The sequence below is a fragment of the Macaca nemestrina genome, chromosome 5 (assembly GCF_043159975.1).
Source record: "Macaca nemestrina isolate mMacNem1 chromosome 5, mMacNem.hap1, whole genome shotgun sequence".
In the NCBI taxonomy this organism is placed as follows: Eukaryota; Metazoa; Chordata; class Mammalia; order Primates; family Cercopithecidae; genus Macaca; species Macaca nemestrina.
The window spans coordinates 67,197,038-67,217,420 of NC_092129.1; the positions used below are offsets into that span (position 1 = coordinate 67,197,038).

Sequence of the window (20,383 nt, forward strand, 5' to 3'; positions counted from 1 at the left end):
GCTGCCTCTTGGAAGCAGCACAGTCCTCTGCATCTTCTTAAATTTAAGGCAGGAGAATTTCTTGAACCCGAGAGGCGGAGGTTGTAGTGAGCCGAGATCATGCCACTGCACTCCAGCCTGGGCGACAGGACGACAGAGCAAGACTCTGTCTCAAAAAAAAAAAAAAAAAAAAAAAAAAAAAAAAAAAAAAAAAAAAAAAAAGGTATCACATGGTGAATAAATTGAAATATACCAATACGGTCAACTATAAAGGCTATTTATCTTTTCCTATCATTTACTTATATTTATTTCTTTATAGAAATGACAATTAAAAAAAAACTCATCAGCTTTAACTGAATTTATTTTTATTCAAAGTATCACAGAGCACGAGGGAGCCTTGAAAACCCATCTGGCCTAACTCCGGCATCAGCCTAGGAGAGCACAAGACTTTGGCTGTATTGACTCATATAGTTCAGTGCTCTTTCTACTTCAACACAATGCCTCAATGCTATTAAGGAGAAATGTAATAATTCTTTTGGTTTCCTTTCACAAACATTATCATCAGGGACTCTGTGCAGTGGCTCATGCCTGTAATCCCAGCACTTGGGGAGACCAAGGAGGGAGGCTCCCTTGAGCCCAGCAGTTTGAGACCAGCTTGGGCAACAGCAAGAAATTCTGTCTCTACAAAAAAAAAAAAAAAAAAAAAAAAAAAATTAGTCTGGTGGAGCAGTGTGCCTATGGTCCCTGCTACTCAGTGAACTATGATTGCACCACTGCATTGCAGCCTGGGTGACAGAGCAGGACCTTGTCTCTAAAAAAATTTTTTAAACACACATTTTTTTCTTTCTTTCTTTCTTTTTTTTTTTTTTTTTTTTTAGAGACAGAGAGTCTTCCTCTGCCACCCAGGCTGGAGTGCAGTGGCAGGATCTCACTGCAACCTTTGCCTCCTGGGTTCAAGCAATTCTCGTACTTCAGCCTCTTGAGTAGCTGGGATTACAGGCATGCTCCAGCACTCTTGCTATTTTTGTTTGTTTGTTTGTTTCTGTTTTTTGTATTTTTAGTAGAGACGGGGTTTTGCTGTGTTGACCAGGCTGGTCTCAGATCCTGGCCTCAAGTGATTTGCCCACTTCAGCCTCCCAAAGTGCTGGGATTACAGGCGTGAGCCCCCACACCAGCCAGAAACACACAAAAATTATCAGGGCTTGTGTTTATATTTAGTTACTTTTGAAAATGTTTTTACATTTTGAACATTCCTGTAAGGACTATTCACCCATTGCATTGATTGGTGCTCGCAGCACTTAATGTTTGAGCAAGCGGAATTCAAGGACATGCTCTTACCCCCTTTCTTTTAGTGGACTCATAAGGAAAACAAAACAAAACAAAACAAAAAACCCTCACAATCAACAAGACACAGGAGAGGCCTCAAAACAAGCAAGGACACTCTCGCTGGGGCACCTCACTTTTTTTTTTTTCTTTTAAACCACAAGGTCCTAACAGAGGAGCAAACTCCATGTGGTTTCTTAACTGTTTCAAAAGTGCTCAATCACCAAATCGAATGTGACGTGCATTGTCACCTTCCAGGAAAACTCTGAGTGGTTTTGAAAGGCAGAATCACAAAAGGGAAAATCACCTCTCCAGGGCTATTTCCCTTATAAAATAAATCCGTCCTGGAGCTTCTCCTTGGAAAAACACACACAGGGCCCCAAGTGTGTGTAGGCTGAGTGGCTGCACAGTCATTTGAATTTAGTTTCGAAAATAGCCCTTCCCTGTGTCCCTAATGTAAAGGAATAATTAAAACCCAAAGCCCATTTCCCCTAATTAGCCGAAAGCCCTAGCAATGCATGCCATTGTGGGCATTCGGGAGCCAAAATGCACCCACTCATAAAAAATGATCCAAACAATGGCTCGTGCCCAAGCTTTCACACTCGTTTTGCAGAGAATTCTTGGCTGGCAGAGGCAGGGTTGTAATTCCTTGGGTTGCTTGACTTCACGAGGGGCGAGGTGTGCATTGTGGCGACACGGACTACTTGTGAAGCCTTTGGGCGGCAGTCGCTTAAAGATTAACTTTCTCGGGTTTCCGTGACCAAAAGCGTTTCCGTGAATAGCGTGATTGGAAACTTGTGCGGGCCGGAGACCGCGGCGCGGCTGCTCTTTCAACAGGCGATTTGTTCTCCTGTCCGAGGCTCATTTCCATGCAAAGAGCCTGACATCAGAGCACCTTTTGTTGCTAAACGCTTTCTTTAGCCTCGAGGGGAGAGTCATGTGGAGCTGGAAGAGCTCATTTTGAAGAGAGGGGTCCCGGGGAGCTCCCTCCAAGATACCGAGGCGCCGCGGCCACCCCTGCAGGGTCCTGCCAAGACTTGCTAGAAAGAACGAGTCGCGTGCCTTACTTAGTTGGTTCCCGTAACAGGAAGAAACGCCTTTGCAGTGGGTTTAATTGCTTCTGGGCCGAGCGAATTCCCCGCCGTACAACTCAGTGGTGCGGACTTTTCCTCCTGCTACCCTGTTGCTGCGCGGAGCGGGGTTGGAAAGTTTCTGGAGTTGTCAGTCGCGCAGCCCGTGGCCACCTAGAGCCGAGGTGTGGGCGCCTGCGAGGGGCCCCCGCGGGGTGGCCGGGGCCGCCGGGGCATGCAGCGCGGGGGCGCGGCTCGGTGACGCCGCGGGCGGGGACCCGGCATCCGGGCCGGCTGCGCGCGGGTGCTGGGCGAGGGCGCCGCGGGGACCTGGACGCACGGCCCGCGCGCGGGACACTGCCATGGAGGACGCGGGAGCGGCTGGCCCGGGGCCCGAGCCGGAGGCCGAGCCCGCGCCGGGGCCAGAACCGGAGCCCGAGCCTGGCGCTGGCACGTCCGAGGCGTTCTCCCAACTCTGGACCGATGTGATGGGCATCCTGGTGAGTTACCTGGGGAGGGGGCGGCGCAGGAAGCGCAGTTCGCAGCAGCCCCTCTGAAGACGGGGCTCCCTTCTCGCCCACCCACTGGGCAACCCACTCCGCAGAGGCGTCCTTCTCTGGCTGTAGTTCTTAGGGTGCTAAATACACACGGTATAGGGTTTCAAACCCAAATTTAAAAATAACCAGCCACAGGTCCCGTCAAAAGGTATTTTTTCAACAATCGGGTATGATATTCAGCAATTTAATCTGGGACACCTGCTCAGATGTTGGTGTGGAAAAGGCGAGAAAGAAGAAGCCTTCAAAGAGTAGTTGTAAATAAATATTTGGTTGATGCTGGATTAGGGAAAAGGCTGATGTTACTGATGTTTATCTCTTCACCATTTGTTGTGTGACCACAAGAGGGAAAACAAACATTTCCTTACTCAGAACTACCAAAATGTTCACCTACTTTTTTTTGCAGTTTTTCAGTTTGTGGAGTTACAAGATATTTGTTTTATATGTTTGGGGCTAAAACAATAGGACTTATTTTGCTAAATCTGTGCTGTCATGTATTTTGAAATGTCCAGTGACTAAAACCGCCCCTGGATTTGGCATAGTTTCTGGGAAGCAGTACTTCTGTATGGAGGATGAAATTTTAACCTGCTCAGGGTTGAATACCTTGGGGAAGTAATAGATTTGCTTTGGTGGAGCTCTAGTTAGGCAGGTAGACTGGAATCGGATGGGTGAGGGTTATTACAGTCAGATATCTTAATCCATACATAAAAGACTATCGGAAAAGGCTCTAGATTTGCTTTGAGATCTTATATTTTTTTAATGGGAGGAGATGGAGTGAAAGAAGTTCTTCTTTGGGAATGATAAACCGTGCACAGTTTTTAGCACAGTGATTAAACTCTTGGGCTTCAGTTATAGTAGGCCAAATGCCAGCTCTCCAACTGACTGTTTACATGATCTTGGTCAAGTTATTCAACCTCTCTGATCCTCAATTTCATTACCTGAAAATTGAAGACAAGAAGACTTGCTTCTTGGGGTTTCTGAGATTTAGCTGAGTTGATGTGTGTATCAAGTACTCAACAGACTGTCTAGCATATAGTAGAGCCTCAGTAAATGTAGCTCTCTTTCAGGTTTTGTTTGTTTGTTTCCTTCAAACAGTCTCCTGTCTCTTCCTTCTAGACATGCTAAAAGCCCAGTTACTCCATTTTCAGGTGACCATTGGTATTTATGATTCTTACTGTACAGAGAACCAGCGAGGGTTGGTTAAAGATTTCTATCTGCTCTTGTCACTCTCCAGTATTGAAAAATGTATATAAATATGCATACAGTGTACATTTACATACTACATATAGCATATATATATAATATACCTACATCTAATATGTATTTTAGATTTAAAAGGTTTTGTTTTTGCATTTTCTGAACTATACAGGTGAATATGATCCTTCACTGAAGTTCCAGAAAACCCAATGGACATTTTAAAGTTGTGATAAACTGTTTTTTTCTTTTTTTCTTTCTTTTTTTAAATTTGAGATGGAGTCTTGCTGTGTTGCCCAGGCTGGGGTGCAGTGGCACAATCTCAGCTCACTGCAACCTCCGCCTCCTGGGTTCAAGCAATTCTCCTGCCTCAGCCTCCTGAGTAGCTGGGATTACAGGCGCGCAATGCCATGCCTGGCTAATTTTTGAATTTTTATTAGAGACGGGAGTTCACCATGTTAGCCAGGCTGGTCTCGAACTCCTGACCTCGTGATCCGCTCACCTCGGCCTCCCAAAGTGCTGGGATTACAGGCATGAGCCACCGCGCCCGGCCTATAGACTGTTTTTAAGTTATCTTGTTATTTCTTGCCTAGACCCAGCTCTAAGTTTTCAGTCACTGAGGAAATTGGTTTGATAATATCCCATTGTATCCCTTACTCTAGGGCATTGGGCTGGGGGCGGGGAGGGTCAGTGGCCTGCTGAAATGAAAGTTGGGCTGAGGGTTCTTTTGGGGAAGAGGGTTGGCCGGTGGCATTTTTTGCAGATTTGCTTTCCCTTCCCTGGCAGATTCCAGCACTGTTGGGTCAGTTGTAGTCAAGTGTTCTTTGGCTGAGTTAAAAGATGGGGTGGGGCTTCAGAAGCTCAAACCTGCTATTGAAAGGGCAGATGCAGGAGCAAAGAAAATATGTACCTCAGCTCATCATTCAGTATCAGGCTGGGAAGAACGTGAAGCCTGTCCCAGACGGGCTGTGTCTGCTCTTGTTTTCCCCTTGTTTATCTGGGGTAAATGGGCATGGAGATTGTTCCTTAGTAAAATTCGGAGGAAGACATGGCTTACTGCTCCTTTGTAGATGCCTTGTAGGGAGACACTAGGCTAAAAGAGAGGGAAAGCTGTCATCCAAGTGTTTATACAAACTGCGTCTTCGGGGAAATACATCAAGACACAAAATTGACAGTTGACTTTATTCTCGCTGAAACAAGAGACACCATTTCCTTCCTTTTTTATTTAAAATATGAGATTTTGCAATCATCTATCAATCTAGACAGGTGAAGTGACTTGGCCAATGGCACATACCTTGTTAGTGACTTGTCCCCAGTCGCTGGCCCCACCAGTAGGGATCCTGATGTCATGACGCTCCATAGTTAACTAACTATCTCAGATGAACTCAGTAGAAATGTAATTCAGTATGTTTAGAAATCCTGTGTGTTTTAAGTAAAATGTGACTTACAAGATTCTTTTTCCATACTGAATTTGAAGAGGAGAGTAGAGGTAGTCAGGAAATTACACATCTGAACATTATCCTTAACAGATTTCAGACACAGTTCTATTTTACTTTTTCAGATTCTTCTGATTGTGGAAATCAAACCACACAGCCTATCAATACTGTGTGTGGAAATTTGAAATGACACAACTCACAGCTTAGTAGGTAAAAACATTTTTAGGTGAATGAGCACTATTGAGCAGTTGTCCCCCAGAGGATTTTGTTGATTATAACCCAGTGAAAGTATTGCCCCAGAGTCATGGATCTCAGTAAATACAGGATGGTTGTTTGAGTTCATTAGGACACATTTTGCATTTAGATTAATTCAGTCCATGCACAGTTAAGTACCAAATAGTTGCTTTCAGATAATTGTTAACAAAGTGCTCATTTAGAAAAGAAATAATAGTATAATTTACAGCATGAAAATGTTTGAGCAGTGCTGGAATAAATAAATTCTAATAAGTGAATATATAAATGGATATCGAATTAAGAGGAAACAAGCTTGCAAAAAAAAAAAAAAAAATTACTAGATTGTGAGTGCCTGGAGGGCAGGGTCAGTGTCTTACTCATTTTTCTATCTCCAGTGCTCCTGACTTAACTGGGTGCTGAGAACATGGCTTTGTTGAATGAAAAAGGAAAAAAAAAAAGTATGTATTTCTTAAATGCAGGAATCACATCAAAACATTGTTTTGTCAAGACACATGTGCCTGCTGTAATATAATGGGGTGTATTTACAAAGATGTGAATAAATTCTGCTCTGGCTGAAACTACATTTTGGGCAGTTTCATCATGCAAATTCAAATCCCTGTGCTTCCACTGGAAACGAATGGTAAATTGCAACATGTTTGTAAGCAACATGTTTGTAAGCCCTGAGCTGTGAAACCTTGGTGTTCTTGTGAAATGTACCATTCTTTTCACTAACACTACAACATGTGGTAGGCCAGGGTTTTCAAAGCATGTCACCTTTCCCTATGACATATATAGACTTCTATTGAGAAGCGCAAAACTGAGTTAGAATCCTGTGGAATTTTACCCTTTTTTCTTTACTCCATAGTTGGCAGACACAGCATTCCTTTTGTTAGGTAGGGGAGGGAAGTTGTTTTTAAGAGCAGGAATTGCTAAGGTTGTTAGATACAGTTAGGTGTGCTAGATCCTTTTTTCAGGACTGATTTATCCATTTGGTAAATTGTCATGGTTCTTCAGCTTCTGCCTACAGGATTTGGGGACTTCTAAGGCGAAGCCCAGCCTTTAAATCTGCTTGTTAACTGGGAAGGGGGTTAGTAAGTGCCTATTGTTTGCAGGATCCTGCAAGATGCACCTCCCCCAAACCTGAAATTTCCTCTGTTTTTGCTTTGTTTCTACAATTTACACCCATTCCCAGCATGCTTAGAAAACATCCATTGTATAGAGATACTCCAAACCTTCCCCTACTTTAATTCCTGTGCAAGCTGCAGAAAGGCATGCATCAGTCCACAGAACTGTTATATTCATCCTATCTTACTATTTACTCCATTCCTAAAAAATTAACAAGAAAACCCGTAAAACAAACAAACAAAATGTAATGTCTCCCTCCTTTCCTTTGTTGTTTTAGGCCAAGTGTGGGGGAAGGGGAGATGTTAGTGAGATCCTGAGGGGATCTTAAAATGCTCACTCCTTTGAAAGCAGTTCATTTACTTGTTCTCTTGGGAGGTGTCCTGAGTTGTGCCTATCAGCTAATGACTTAATTAATTTTACGTCTTGGAATTTGAGAGTCAAGCCCATTTCAAATATTCTGACTTCATCTTAATTTTATGATGTTCCTTTTAGCGCACTGAAGAAAGCCTTGTGGCCTTTCTACGTGCAGAGGTTGCAGGGTTATTGTATATAGTGGAAGGGACTGAAGCGCCCTTGGAAATGCACCCTCAACTCTCATTTAGAGAGGAGGGTTTGGAGGGCTTCTGGGTGTAAAAGACTTGCTCAAGGTAACCGAGAGGAGGCAGAACTCAGGCGTATGGATGTTCACTTCTTTGCCAAAGACTAAGTCAGTGGCTTTCATAATTTTATGTATTCATTTATTTATTTTTGGGAAGGAGTCTCACTCTGTCTCCCAGGCTGGAATGCAGTGGTGCAGTCTCCGGTCACTGCAACCTCTACCTCCCACGTTCAAGCGATTCTCCTGCCTCAGCCTCCCAAGTAACTGGGATTACGGGCGTCTGCCATCACGCCCGGCTAATTTTTGTATTTTTAGTAGAGACAGGGCTTAGGCTGGTCTTGAATCCCTGGCCACCCACCTGGGCCTCCCAAAGTGCTGGGATTACAGGCATGAGCCACTGCGCCTGGCCGGCTTTGATAATTTTGGTTGGGGTTGCCGAATCTTTTCCTGCTAAAGGAGACGCCTTGAGCTTAAGCGACCTTCTTCCATAATTCCCTTCTCCTGCCTCTCTGCCTTTATTTGCTGTTCTCTACCTTGTCTTTCTTTTGCTCAGCCATACAACCCTTCCCTCTGCCACCTGGCTTCTTACTGAGGTCCTTTGCATGCAGCTCTGTGGGGACTGCGCGGGAGGCCGTGCTCCTGTGTAGAGTCCCAGGGCTGTGCTGGGTCTTTCGCATACATTTTCTTACTTGATCCTCGTAGGAGGTGTGGCCAGTGATTATTCTTGTCCTCCTTTTACAGTTCAGATGTAAATGTCTGTGTCCTAAGTCATGCAGATGGTAGATAGGGAAGCTGAAAGTTGAATCATGCATTTCCCTGAAACCGACTTCCATTTGCAATTGTATATAGTTCATTCTTTTACACATCTCATTCAGACATTTAATGGCTGCTAATTTTTGTTTGTTTGTTTAAGTTATTGAGCTATTAGCAATACCTGCCCTTGACTTCTACAAAGGGTTAGTTTTGCTGCAAAAGCCTCAGCCCCACGGTCGGGTCGGTCGCTGAGTACATACCCAACTTCACTGGATGGTGGGCAGAGCGCCCGGAAGGCGGTGGGATCCCTTCCCTCAGGATCACAGCCCGGGAGCGTCTGGGCGGGCCACTACCAGACAGACCTTTGGATTTGGGCCCTGAGAGATAAGTAGGAGTTCCCAGAGAGTTCTTTTCTAGTGAGAGGGATAAAAAGGAAGGTGCGAGGAGGGCCCTTCCCCGCAGAGCAAAGAGGGACAAAGGTGGAAGGGCACAGATCTCCCAGATATGGGTGTTGATGTGGCTGGATAAGGTTTGTGGTTGCCGGTAAAAGAGGCTATCAGGCATGGGACCTAATTACTTCTGTGTTTTGGAAAAGTAACTTTTTTCATTCATTTTCTTTCTTTTTCTTTCTTTCTTTCTTTCTTTCTTTTTTTTTTTTTTTTTTTTTTTTTTGAGTGAGTCAAACTCTGTTGCCCAGGCTGGAGTTACAGTGGTGCGATCTCGGCTCACTGCACCCTCCACCTTCCAGGTTCAAGTGGTTCTCCTGCCTCAGCCTCCCAAGTGGCTGGGATTACAGGGGTCCGCCACCACACCCAGCTAATTTTTGTATTTTTATTAGAGATGGGTTTTCACCATGTTGTCCAGGCTGATCTTGAACTCCTGACCTAAGGTGATCTGCCTGCCTCCCAAAGGGCTGGGATTACAGGCGTGAGCCACCACGCCCGCCCTGCCGGAAAAGTAACTTTTGTAGGCAATGGGGTGGCAGTGAGGTTGGAAGGAAGGAGACTACTCTAGTGATCCAGGCAGGGATGGTGAGAGCTCTAACCAGATGTTTGTGCGTCATGTCATTACCTGTCCTCTGGCTTCCTGAGGCCCAACACTTTGTGCAGTGTCTAAAGTAATCAAGACTGCTCGATGGTAACTTTCTTTTGATAATTCTTTTATGCTTAGAGTGGGCTGAGTTAATACAAGACATTTTAGAGATGTCGTATGTCTTGTGATTTTCTTTCTTTCTTTCTTTTTCTTTCTTTCTTCCCTTCTTTCTTCCTTCCTTTCTTCCTTTCTTCCTTCCTTCCTTCCTGTCTGTCTGTCTGTCTGTCTGTCTGTCTTTCTTTCTTTCTTTCTTTCTTTCTTTCTTTCTTTCTTTCTTTCTTTCTTTCTTTCTTTCTTTCTTTCTTTCTTTCCTTCCTTCTTCCTCTCTTTCTCTCTTTCTCTCTTTCTCTCTTTCTCTCTCTCTCTTTCTCTCTTTTCTTTCTTTCGTCTTGCTCTCGCCCAGGCTGGAGTACAATGGCACGATCTCGACTCACTGCAAGCTCTGCCTCCTGGGTTCACACCATTCTCCTGCCTCAGCCTCCCGAGTAGCTGGGACTGCAGGCGCCCGCCACCACGCCCGGCTAATTTTTTGTATTTTTAGTAGAGACGGGGTTTCACCATGTTAGCCAGGATGGTCTCGATCTCCTGACCTCGTGATCCGCCTGCCTCGGCCTCCCAAAGTGTTGGGATTACAGGCGTGAGTCACCAAGCCCAGCTGATTTTCTTTCTTTCTAAAGGAAAAAGTGGCCAGGCACAGCGCCTCATGCCTGTAATCCCACCACTTTGGGAGGCCAAGGCTGGAGGATCACTTGAGGCCAGGAGTTAGACCAGTCTGCATAACATAGTGAGACCTCATCTGTAATTCTTATTAAATAAAAAAGAAAAAAAGTACCTATCTATGTATATATGTATAAATATTTATATACCTTTCTCTCTATACTGATAGAATATGGTTCCTTAAAAGGGGGAATTATTGGCCAGGCGCGGTGGCTCAAGCCTGTAATCCCAGCACTTTGGGAGGCCGAGACGGGCGGATCACGAAGTCAGGAGATCGAGACCATCCTGGCGAACACGGTGAAACCCCGTCTCTACTAAAAAATACAAAAAACTAGCCGGGCGAGGTGGCGGGCGCCTGTAGTCCCAGCTACTCGGGAGGCTGAGGCAGGAGAATGGCGTAAACCCGGGAGGCGGAGCTTGCAGTGAGCTGAGATCCGGCCACTGCACTCCAGCCTGGGCGACAGAGCGAGACTCCTTCTCAAAAAAAAAAAAAAAAAAAAAAAGGGGGGGGGAATTATTATGTATAACAATATACACACCACTGTAAGATCTTTAAATCTTTCTTTTAAAAGCTAATTGTAGAGTACAGTGAAATAGTGGGAAATATGTAGTCAATGCAAATTGATTCGTTTGCAAATCAATAGCTCAATTTTACAAAGGATGTAAGAGGAAAACTATCATTTATCTAATGTATCCTTTTTAAGCGTGCTGTGATGCTACCTGATTGCTTCCTGTTTAAGATTTGACTGTCCTAATCCCACTGTAATAGATGATGTGCCTACCCGTAGTTGACACACATTCTTGTCATTAGTAAAAATGAAATTGGTCTCAAACGAGTGAATCTAAATGGACAAAGACTGACTCTCACAGTCAGTGATACCATTTAACACCTGTGAGTACGGACTAAGACTACAAGAATTAACTAAACCTTCAGACTAGTTTTGAGATAAAATGTATTTTTGTGACTGCGTAAATTGTCATTTTTCAAATGATATGCTCATCTATTTATTAATTCACGTTTGTAACAAGACCTGAAAATGGTAGGTCTGTTCCTCATTAGCTTTGCTCCTAGCCAGATCTCGAACATCCCTTCTTTTGCTCTCTGAAGTGTTTCACTGGGCAGCATTAATTCTTTATGAGGAGAGACGCCTCATAGAGATAACCTATCTTGTCTCTTTCCTGCCATGTCAAGTCATGTAATACAGACGTCTCCATCCTGGAGACTGGATATCCAGGCATTATGGTAGCTCTGAGACTCAGAAGACAAACGCTTGAGAAAGGGGTAGTTTTTCCTTTCCGTAATAGTAGTTTTTTCTTTTCTGAAAGGCTCCTCTATGGCTTTCAACATGATTGGTGAAAATGGAAATGTATTTGTATTTATGTTTGCTTTTCAAGTTGATAGGTGAAAACGGAAATATATTTGTATTTATGTTTGCTCTTCAGACTAAGGTTCTCTGTGTTCACAGAGATACGTTGCAGTTCTCCTTGGGTGTCTGATACAAGTTCTATTCGTGGTTGATTTTGATGTTTCAATTCACTATTTACTAGTTTCGTTTTGCAGCAAGTAGTGAGTGAGGAAGTTTCCATGTGTCCACCCATCACTCTGCCTGGTTGTGGCTTCATTCTTTCGCCTAGCATGAGGTCATAAGAAAGAAAAGAAATGCATTATGAGAATAACACGATTTTTAAGTAAAGAGCCATTGAGGAGCAGAATAAGAAATCTTGGGATATCCCCGAGCCCTAGTTACCCACTCCCCGCCCTTTTTTTTTTTGAACTTCCCTTAATCCAGTAAGACCTAGTTTCCTTTAAAATTTATCCTAAACACCCTTGACTTTGTTGAGTTTAATAATAATTTTGTATTGGTCTTGCTATCAGCCAACAATTTTTTTTTTAACCTAGACCTAAAACATGTTTATGTGCTGTTTGTGTGTGTGTGTGTGTGTGTGTGTCTGTGCGCGCGTGTGCGCGCGTGCGCTTTAAAAATATAGTGTTTCAACATTAAATTATTTGTAGAGGAAAGGAATATTCTAGTTCAAGAATATGTATCTTTGCTATACGAGTTTGTCTTTGTTTTGGTAGGAATTTAAAGACCTCCTTTGTAAAATAAACCATTAGCAACTTTGTAGCATTCCTTGTTTGGAAATGCCCAGTCTTTAAAAAAAAGTTTTGAAAGAGAAGAGTAACAACCTTAATCTGTGAGTTAAAACATTTAGAAACAAACAAAGTTAATTGAATGTCTCTTAGAAAACTGAAAGGTAGAATAGTAAAGTAGTTAAGAGCAAAGGAACTATTTTAGATTGTTTGAGTTCAAATTGTGGCTTCAGCCCTTACTGGACATGTGACCTGGGTGAGTTATTTAATTATTCTGTACCTCAGTTTCCTTATCTGTAAACTGAGCTGGACAGCCACCCCATCACTGGGTTCTCATGAGGACTATTTAAATAACAAGAACAAAGGCGGGGTGTAGTGGCTCATGCCTGTAATCCCAGCATTTGGGGAGGCCAAGGCAGTGGATCACCTGAAGTCAGGAGTTCGAGACCACCCTGGCCTACATAGTGAAACCCCATCTCTACCAAAAATACAAAAATTAGCTGGACATAGTGGCAGGCGCCTGTAATTCCAGCTACTCGGGAGGCTGAGGCAGGAGAATCGCTTGAACCCAGGAGGTGGAGGTTGCAGTGAGCCAAGATCATACTACTGTACTCCAGCCTGGAAGACACAGCGAGACCTCTTCTCAAAAATAAATAAATAAATAATGAGAACTGTGCATGACATACGATGAACAGTTCATAAATGTGAATTATTGGTTGGGTGTGGTGGCTGACGCCTGTAATCCCAGCACTTTGGGAGGCTGAGGCAGGTGGATCACCAGTCAGGAGTTCAAGACCAGCCTGGCCAACGTGGCGAAACCCTGTCTCTACTAAAAATACGAAAATTAGCCGGGTGTGGTAGTGGGCACCTGTAATCCCAGCTAGTTGGGAGGCTGCAGCAGGGAGAATTGCTTGAACCTGGGAGGCCAATGCTGCAGTGACCCGAGATTGTGCCACTGTACACTAGCCTGGGTGACAGAGCAAGACTCTGTCTCAAAAGAAAAAAAAAATGAGTTATTATTAACTACTAACAATCGTTGAATCTCTTTAGTTAGAATATGAATTAATATGTCTTTATTTTAATCTTTTTAATTTTTAATTTTTAATTTTTCAGAGACAGGGTCTCCCTGTGTCACCCAGGCTGGAGTGCAGTGGTATGATCAAGGCTCACTGCTGCCTCGCCTTCCTGTGCTCAAGGGATCCACCTGCCTCAGCCTCCCAGTAGCTGAGACTACAGGCGCGCATCACCACACTCAACTTACTATATTTTTCTAATTTTTTTCTAGCAATGGGAGTCTCTTTTTGTTGCACAGGCTGGTCTTGAACTCTTGGCCTCAAGCAGTCCTCCCATCTTAACTTCCCAAAGTGATGGGATTACAAGTGTGAACCACTGCGTCACTAATTTTTCATTTTTAAGTGAAGGGATGATGTTCTGATTCTACATGTTTAAGATCGATTGACTTTTTTTTTTTTTTTTTTTTTTTGAGACAGAGTCTTGCTCTGTCTCTCAGGCTGGAGTGCAGTTGATTTGATTGAGGTAATATGCCCTTTTTAATATGTAGCTTAAAAATAAATACATAAATTGCTTCAAAGTATTAACCTTTAGATTACATATCGAGAAATATGTGTTTAAAATATTTTCTATACTTGCAAGAGAAAAGGGCTGGGTACAGTGGTTCACTCCTGTAATCCCAGTGCTTTGGGAGGCCAAGGCAGGAGAATTGCTTGAGGTCAGGAGTTCAAGACTGGCCTGAGCAAGATGGAGAGACCACACCTCTACAAAAAAAATTTTAAAAATTAACCAGGCATGTACCTATAGTCCCAGCTACTTGGGAGCCTGAGTCAGGAGGATCCCCTGAGCCCGTGAGGTTGAGGCTGCAGTGAGCTGTGATGGCACCATTGTACTCCAGCCTGGGTGATGGAGCAAGACACTGTGTCAAAACAAAACAAAACAGAACAAAAAAGAAAGAAAAAAAGAGAGAAAATAGGAATGCTTTTGAATAGCCAAGATTTTGTGAAAGCAAGAAAATACTTGTAATAAAAATTTTCTGTTTAAATGGTACCCACATTGCTATTTTTGGTTTTTTTATGTGTCGGTCTAAGTGACACAATAACATAAGAGAGCTTTTGAATAGTTTACTTATTTAAAAACATGTAAAATATTACAAGCATTCACTTAACTCATGATTTCATTTTTTGAGTGATGGATTCATGAATGTACTAAATCGGTTTTTATAATCCTGATTGTTTTGTTTTTTGTTTTGTAGACTATTTTCCCAGGGTTTCATTCAGTTAGCAGCTATTTTTTGTGAGCTGTTTTCTGCAAATTACTCACTCTGGATCTTTGAGCTTTAATTAGGAGTCTTAGGTTTCCAGTCAAGAATTTCTAAAGCCATCATATAACGACGGCCCCACCAGACTTATGAAAAACTTGACCACACTTTTCAGTATGAATATGGCAGAAAATGGGACTCGTTGTGTTTTGAGGAAGAACTATAAGCCTGTAATGAATAAACCTGCCACTTTTATTTTATTTTATTTTATTTTATTTTATTTTCCCACAAGACGGAGTCTTGCTCTGTCACCCAAGCTGGAGTGCAGTGGCACGATCTCAGCTCACTGCAACCTCCGCCTCCTGGGTTCAAGCAATTCTCCTGCCTCAGCCTCCTGAATAGCTGGGATTAGGGGTATGTGCCACCATCACCGGCTGATTTTTGTATTTTAGTAGAGATGGGTTTTCACCATGTTGGCCGGGCTGGTCTTGAACTCCTGACCTCAGGTAATCCACCCACCTCTGCCTCCCAAAGTGCTGGGATTACAGGCTTGAGCCACTGTGCCCGGCCAAACTTGCCACTTACGTAAATTGTTATTTTGGGATAATTTTGTTATGAATCTAAAGAGAGCCTACAGGAATTGGAAATCTTTGGGAAAGTCTGTAAAGACCATAAACATTTATTCTGAAAAGGTAAAACATTTCATTTTTAAGGCTCATTTTATTGTGACTTACAGTTTTTTTAAAAAACTTTCTCAGAATGTATGGCATTAAGACGTAGTCTACTGGGGTATGGTCATTACTGCCTCCTGCAACGTGTTGATGTAACTCACCTAACATGTGGCGCCCAGGTGGTGATTTACTGGAAGAGCGTCATAACACTGATGTGTAGTAGCAGTTTGCCTTGATTAGGTTATGAAACTGAGACTTCATTATGAGCGTTAAATAGGTGTCAAATGATTCCTAAATGATATGTAGAGGATATTGCAAAATCTTCATGATGTAACTTTAGCATTAGCAAAGAACTGGCTCCTTTTTGAACAGAAGAAAATGTCAGCTAGTTACCCCACATTAACATTTTGTATCAAGAACTCTTTGATGCCGGGTGCGGTGGCTCACGCCTGTAATCCCAGCACTTTGGGAGGCCGAGGCGGGCGGATCACGAGGTCAGGAGATCGAGAGCATCCTGGCTAACACAGTGAAACCCCATCTCTACAAAAAATACTAAAAATTAGCCAGGCATGGTAGCAGGTGCCTGTAGTCCCAGCTACTCAGGAGGCTGAGGCAGGAGTATGGTGTAAACCCGGGAGGTAGAACTTGCAGAGAGCTGAGATTGCACCACACCACTGCACTCCAACCTGAGCAACAGAGCGAGACTCTGTCTCAAAAAAAAAAAAAAAAAAAAAAAAAAAGAATTCTTTGGTTTGTCATGCCCCTGAGTGGCTGCATATTCTGTGTCTGGGTCTTTAGAAAGCAGGATCCCTTCTACAGTGGAAGAGCTTCCACAGAGACCAGGAGGGGAGACGAATAGAATGAACACATGCCCTAAACCTTAAGAGAAAAGTCACATCCCTTAATCTAAGAAGTGCTGCTCTAGAGATTAGCATGATCATATTTACATTGGTATTATTTCTTGCACTTCATATGTACTTTTACATATGCTGATTGGTTTTATTTTATTTTATTTGAATACAGTTTAAAAAAATTCAATAGTTTTTGGGGAACAGGTCAGGTAATATGTGGTTACATGAATAAGTTCTTTAGTGCTAATTTCTGAGGTTTTAGTAAACCCATCACTTGAGTAGTGTACACTGCACTCAATGTGTAGTCTTTTATACCTCACCCTCTTCCACGCTTCCGCACAAGTCCCCAAAGTCCATTGTATAATTCGTTTTTTGTTTGTTTGTTTGTTTGTTTGTTTTTGAGATAGAGTCTTGCTCTATCCCCCAGGCTGGAGTGCAGTGGCGTGATCTCTGCTCACTGCAGCCTCTGCCTCCCAGGTTCCAGTGATCTTCCTGCCTCAGCCTCCTGGGTAGCTGGGATTACAGGCACACACCACTACACCTGGCTAATTTTTGTATTTTTAGTAGAGACAGAGTTTCACCATGTTGGCCAGGCTGGTCTCGAACTCCTGACCCCAGGTGATCTGCCCACCTCAGCCTCCCAAAGTGCTGGGATTACAGGTATGAGCCACCACACACAGCCCATTGTATCATTCTTATGCCTTTGCTCCTCATAGCTTAGCTCCCACTTATAAGTGAGAACATACGATGTTTGGTTTGCCATTCCTGAGTTATTTCACTTAGAATAATGGTCTCCAACTCCAGCCAGGTTGCTGTGAATGCCATTAATTCACTCCTTTTTATGACTGAATAGTATCTTGTGGTCTATATATACCACATTTTCTTTATCCACTTGTTGATTGATGGGCTTTTGGGCTGGTTTCATATTTTTGCAATTGTGAGTGGTGCTGCTACAAACGTGCATGTGCAAGTGTCTTTTTCCTATAATGACTTCTTTTCTTCTGGGTAGAGACCCAGGACTGGGATTGCTGCATCAAATGGTAGACCTACTTTATATTAGTTCTTTTTTTTTCTTTTCTTTTTTTTATTTTTTGGAGACTGAGTTTTGCTCTTGTCACCCAGGCTGGAGTGCAATGGTGCAGTCTCTGCTCACCGCAAACTCTGCCTCCTGCCTCAGCCTCCCAAGTAGCTGGGATTACAGGCACCCGCCACCACGCCTAGCTACTTTTTGTATTTTTAGTGGAGACTGGCCAGGCTGGTCTCAAGCTCCTGACCTCAGGTGATCCACCCACCTTGGCCTCTCAAAGTGCTAGGATTACAGCCTGAGCCACTGTGCCTGGCCTGCTTTTAGTTGTTTAAGGAATCTCCATACTGTTTTCCATAGTGTTTGTACTAGTTTACATTCCCACCAGCAGTGTAAAAGTGTTTTCCCTTTTCACCACATCCATACCCACATCTACTATTTTTTGATTATGGCCGTTCTTGCAGGAGTAAGGTAGTATCACATTGTGGTTTTTGATTTGTATTTCGCTGATAGTGATGTTGAGCATTTTTTTCCTTTGTTTGTTGGCCATTTGTATATCTTCTTTTGAGAATTGTCTATTCATGTTCTTAGCCCACTTTTTTGATGGGATTGTTTGTTTTTCTTGCTGATTTGTTTGAGTTCCTTGTAGATTCTGGATATTAGTTCTTTGTTGGGTGCATGGTTTGAGAAAATTTTCTCCCACTCTGTGGGTTGTCTGTTTGCTCTGCTGATTATTTCTTTTGCTGTGCACATATGCTGATTGGTTTTATGCCCTCAGAGCTACTAGAAACTTCCTGTTGTTGGCATCCTTTCACTATGTAAATAATCTAGGCTTCCTGGTTTCCTTTTAAACACACCCACATTTTATTCAATACCCATAATTCAACAACTGCTGGCTGACTTTGGCTTCTGCAGATTTTAGGCTTCCAAGTTCGTTTGTTTTACCTGTAAAACAGGTAAAATACTGAGCTTATATATCTTTGCACACTGCCCCCCAGGGTGGACCAGACCCAGATGGATTTGGGCTCTGCTCTTTGAGCAGAGTTTGACGGTAAAGCCAGAAAGTCTCCCGCAGTCTGGGTTTTCCCAGTTTCCACCCAGGCTCCCTGGATCCTGGTGTCTTGGATGCCAGTGTGGGTCAGTGTGGCAAATACCTAAGGCTTTACATTTGCAGCCCATCAATTCCAAGGAGGTGGAGAGAAGCACAGACACCTACTCCTCATTGTAACCAGCTTGAGACAGGCTTCAGAACAGCAGCCATGACTATCCACTTTGTTCTTCCTTTGTAGAAAATAGAAAGGCCCACTTCCATGACATTGGGAAAGACAGCCTCCTCTTGTCACCTAAAAGATTTTTGGCCAGGCACAGTGGCTCACGCCTGTGATCCCAGCACTTTGGGAGGCTGAGGTGGATGGATCACCTGAGGTCAGGAGTTCAAGACCACCCTGACCAAGATGGTGAAACCCCGTCTCTACTAAAAATATAAAAATTAGCCAGGTGTGGTGGCATGTGCCTGTAATCCCGGCTACTTGGGAGGCTGAGACAGGAGAATTGCTTGAACCTGGGACGTGGAGGTTGCAGTGAGCTGAGATCGCACCACTGCACTCCAGCCTGGGCAACAAGAGCAGAACTTTGTCTCCAAAAAAAAAAAAAAAAAAAAAAAAAAAAAATGCAAGCTGCAGAGCAATTAGGTTCTATATTAGGTTCTATACTAGGTTTGACTTTTTTTTTTTTAAATCAAGATTTGAAGACGCATAAACCTGATATTTGTACAACTGCAGACAGACTTGCAGACAAGTTTGAGTATGTTCTATTTCAAGTCTTGATGTATAAAGAAGATAATCCAGGGCGAGTGTTGCTCAAGGGCTGTAGGTCACCGATGGCTCCCAAGGATCGGCCAGAGACCAGTGAGCAAGGGAAAGCAGATTGGTTTGAATCCTGAATTTGCTGGCTGAGTCAAGAGAAGTAAGCACTGAATTATGCATTGCAATTGGCAGGGAGGATTGAAGAGGCTCGGAGTGTTGTTTTGGCAGAAAAATGAGTTAGCAAAATGAGTGAGGGGAGGAAATAGTAACACAGTACCTTCTGGGGTCCCAGGAGGGTCTGTTTCAAAACAAGTTTTATGAAGGCAGAGAGAAGCACACTGATATTGTACCAGTGCCTTGGTTGTGACAGATAGTCACTGTTGTACAAGTAGGCATGTGGCTAGACTCTTAAATATCTTTTAAAACAGAGGTGATTACCTTTATTGCTTTGCTTTAAATTTAAGTCAACCCTCCTTAGATGCTTGGTTGTTTCTTTGGTTTCCTGTTTTCTAATGCCATGTTTAAACATCTGTGGTCCTTGGACTTTTTATTTAAAAATGAAAAAATATATACAAGTATGTATATATAGGCATACCTCATTTTATGCACTTTGCAGTTATTGCTTGTTTCTGTTGTTTTGTTTTTGTTTTTCTTGAGACAGTGTCTTGCTCTGTTGTCCAAGCTGGAGTGCAGCTGCGTGATCGCAGCTCACTGCAACCTCTGCCTCCCGGGCTCAAGTGATTCTCCTGCCTCAGCCTCCCGAGTAGCTGGGATTATAGGCATGAGCCACTGCAGCTGGCCTGTTTTTTTTTGAGACAGAGTCTTGTTCTGTCACCCAGGCTGGAGTGCAGTGGCGCGATCTCGGCTCACTGCAAGCTCCGCCTTCCAGGTTCACACCATTTTCCTGCCTCAGCCTTCTGAGTAGCTGAGACTACAGGTGCCCGCCACCTCGCCCAGCTAATTTTTTCGTATTTTTAGTAGAGACGGGGTTTCACCATGTTAGCCAGGATGATGTTTTTTGTTTTATTGTTTGTTTGTTTGTTTGTTTTTTAAACAAACTGAAGGTTTGTGGCAACGCTGTGTTGAGCAAGATTTTTGGTGCCATTTTTCCAACACTACACGCTCATTTTGAGTCCCTATGTCACATTTTGAGGCTGAATTGCTGCAATCTCATTATTAAACCTGAACAGATGTGGAGTTGCTTCTTATGGAAGCTCAAACAAAGTGGTTTCTTGAGCTGGAAATTACTCCTGGTGAAGATACTGTGAGCATTGTTGACAACAAAGGATTTTAGGTATTCCATAAATTTAGTTGATAAAGCAGCATCAGGGTTTAAGAGGATTGATTCCAATTTTGAAAGAAGTTCTGCTGTGGGTAAAGTGCTGTGACGCAGTGTAGTATGCTAAGGAGAAATCTTTCATGAAATGAAGAGTCCCTTGATGCAGCAAATTTCTTTATTGTCTTTATTTTATTATTTTATTTTTTTGAGATGGAGTCTTACTCTGTTGCCCAGGCTGGAGTGCAGTGGTGCGATCTCAGCTCACTGCAACCTGTGCCTCCCGGATTCAAGTGAATCTCCTGCCTCAGCCTCCT

General features: G+C 43.2%; 1 protein-coding gene across 7 annotated transcripts in view; it reads left to right on the top strand.

Annotated features, from left to right (window-relative positions):
* The window catches only part of LOC105488993 (SAM and SH3 domain containing 1), a 350,928-nt gene that overhangs the window by 136,747 nt on the left and 193,798 nt on the right, over positions 1-20,383 (top strand). Inside the window, exon 1 of one of the 7 annotated variants that reach the window (XM_011753540.3) lies at positions 1,995-2,872. The exons of 4 other annotated variants lie outside the window; for them this stretch is intronic. In XM_011753540.3, the coding sequence (XP_011751842.2) occupies positions 2,735-2,872 (138 nt within the window). In that variant the 5' untranslated portion in view covers positions 1,995-2,734. Of the gene's footprint in view, positions 1-1,994; positions 2,873-20,383 lie in introns of those variants that run through there. 2 more of the 7 variants (XM_024795152.2, XM_024795155.2) reach the window with 2 other exon arrangements.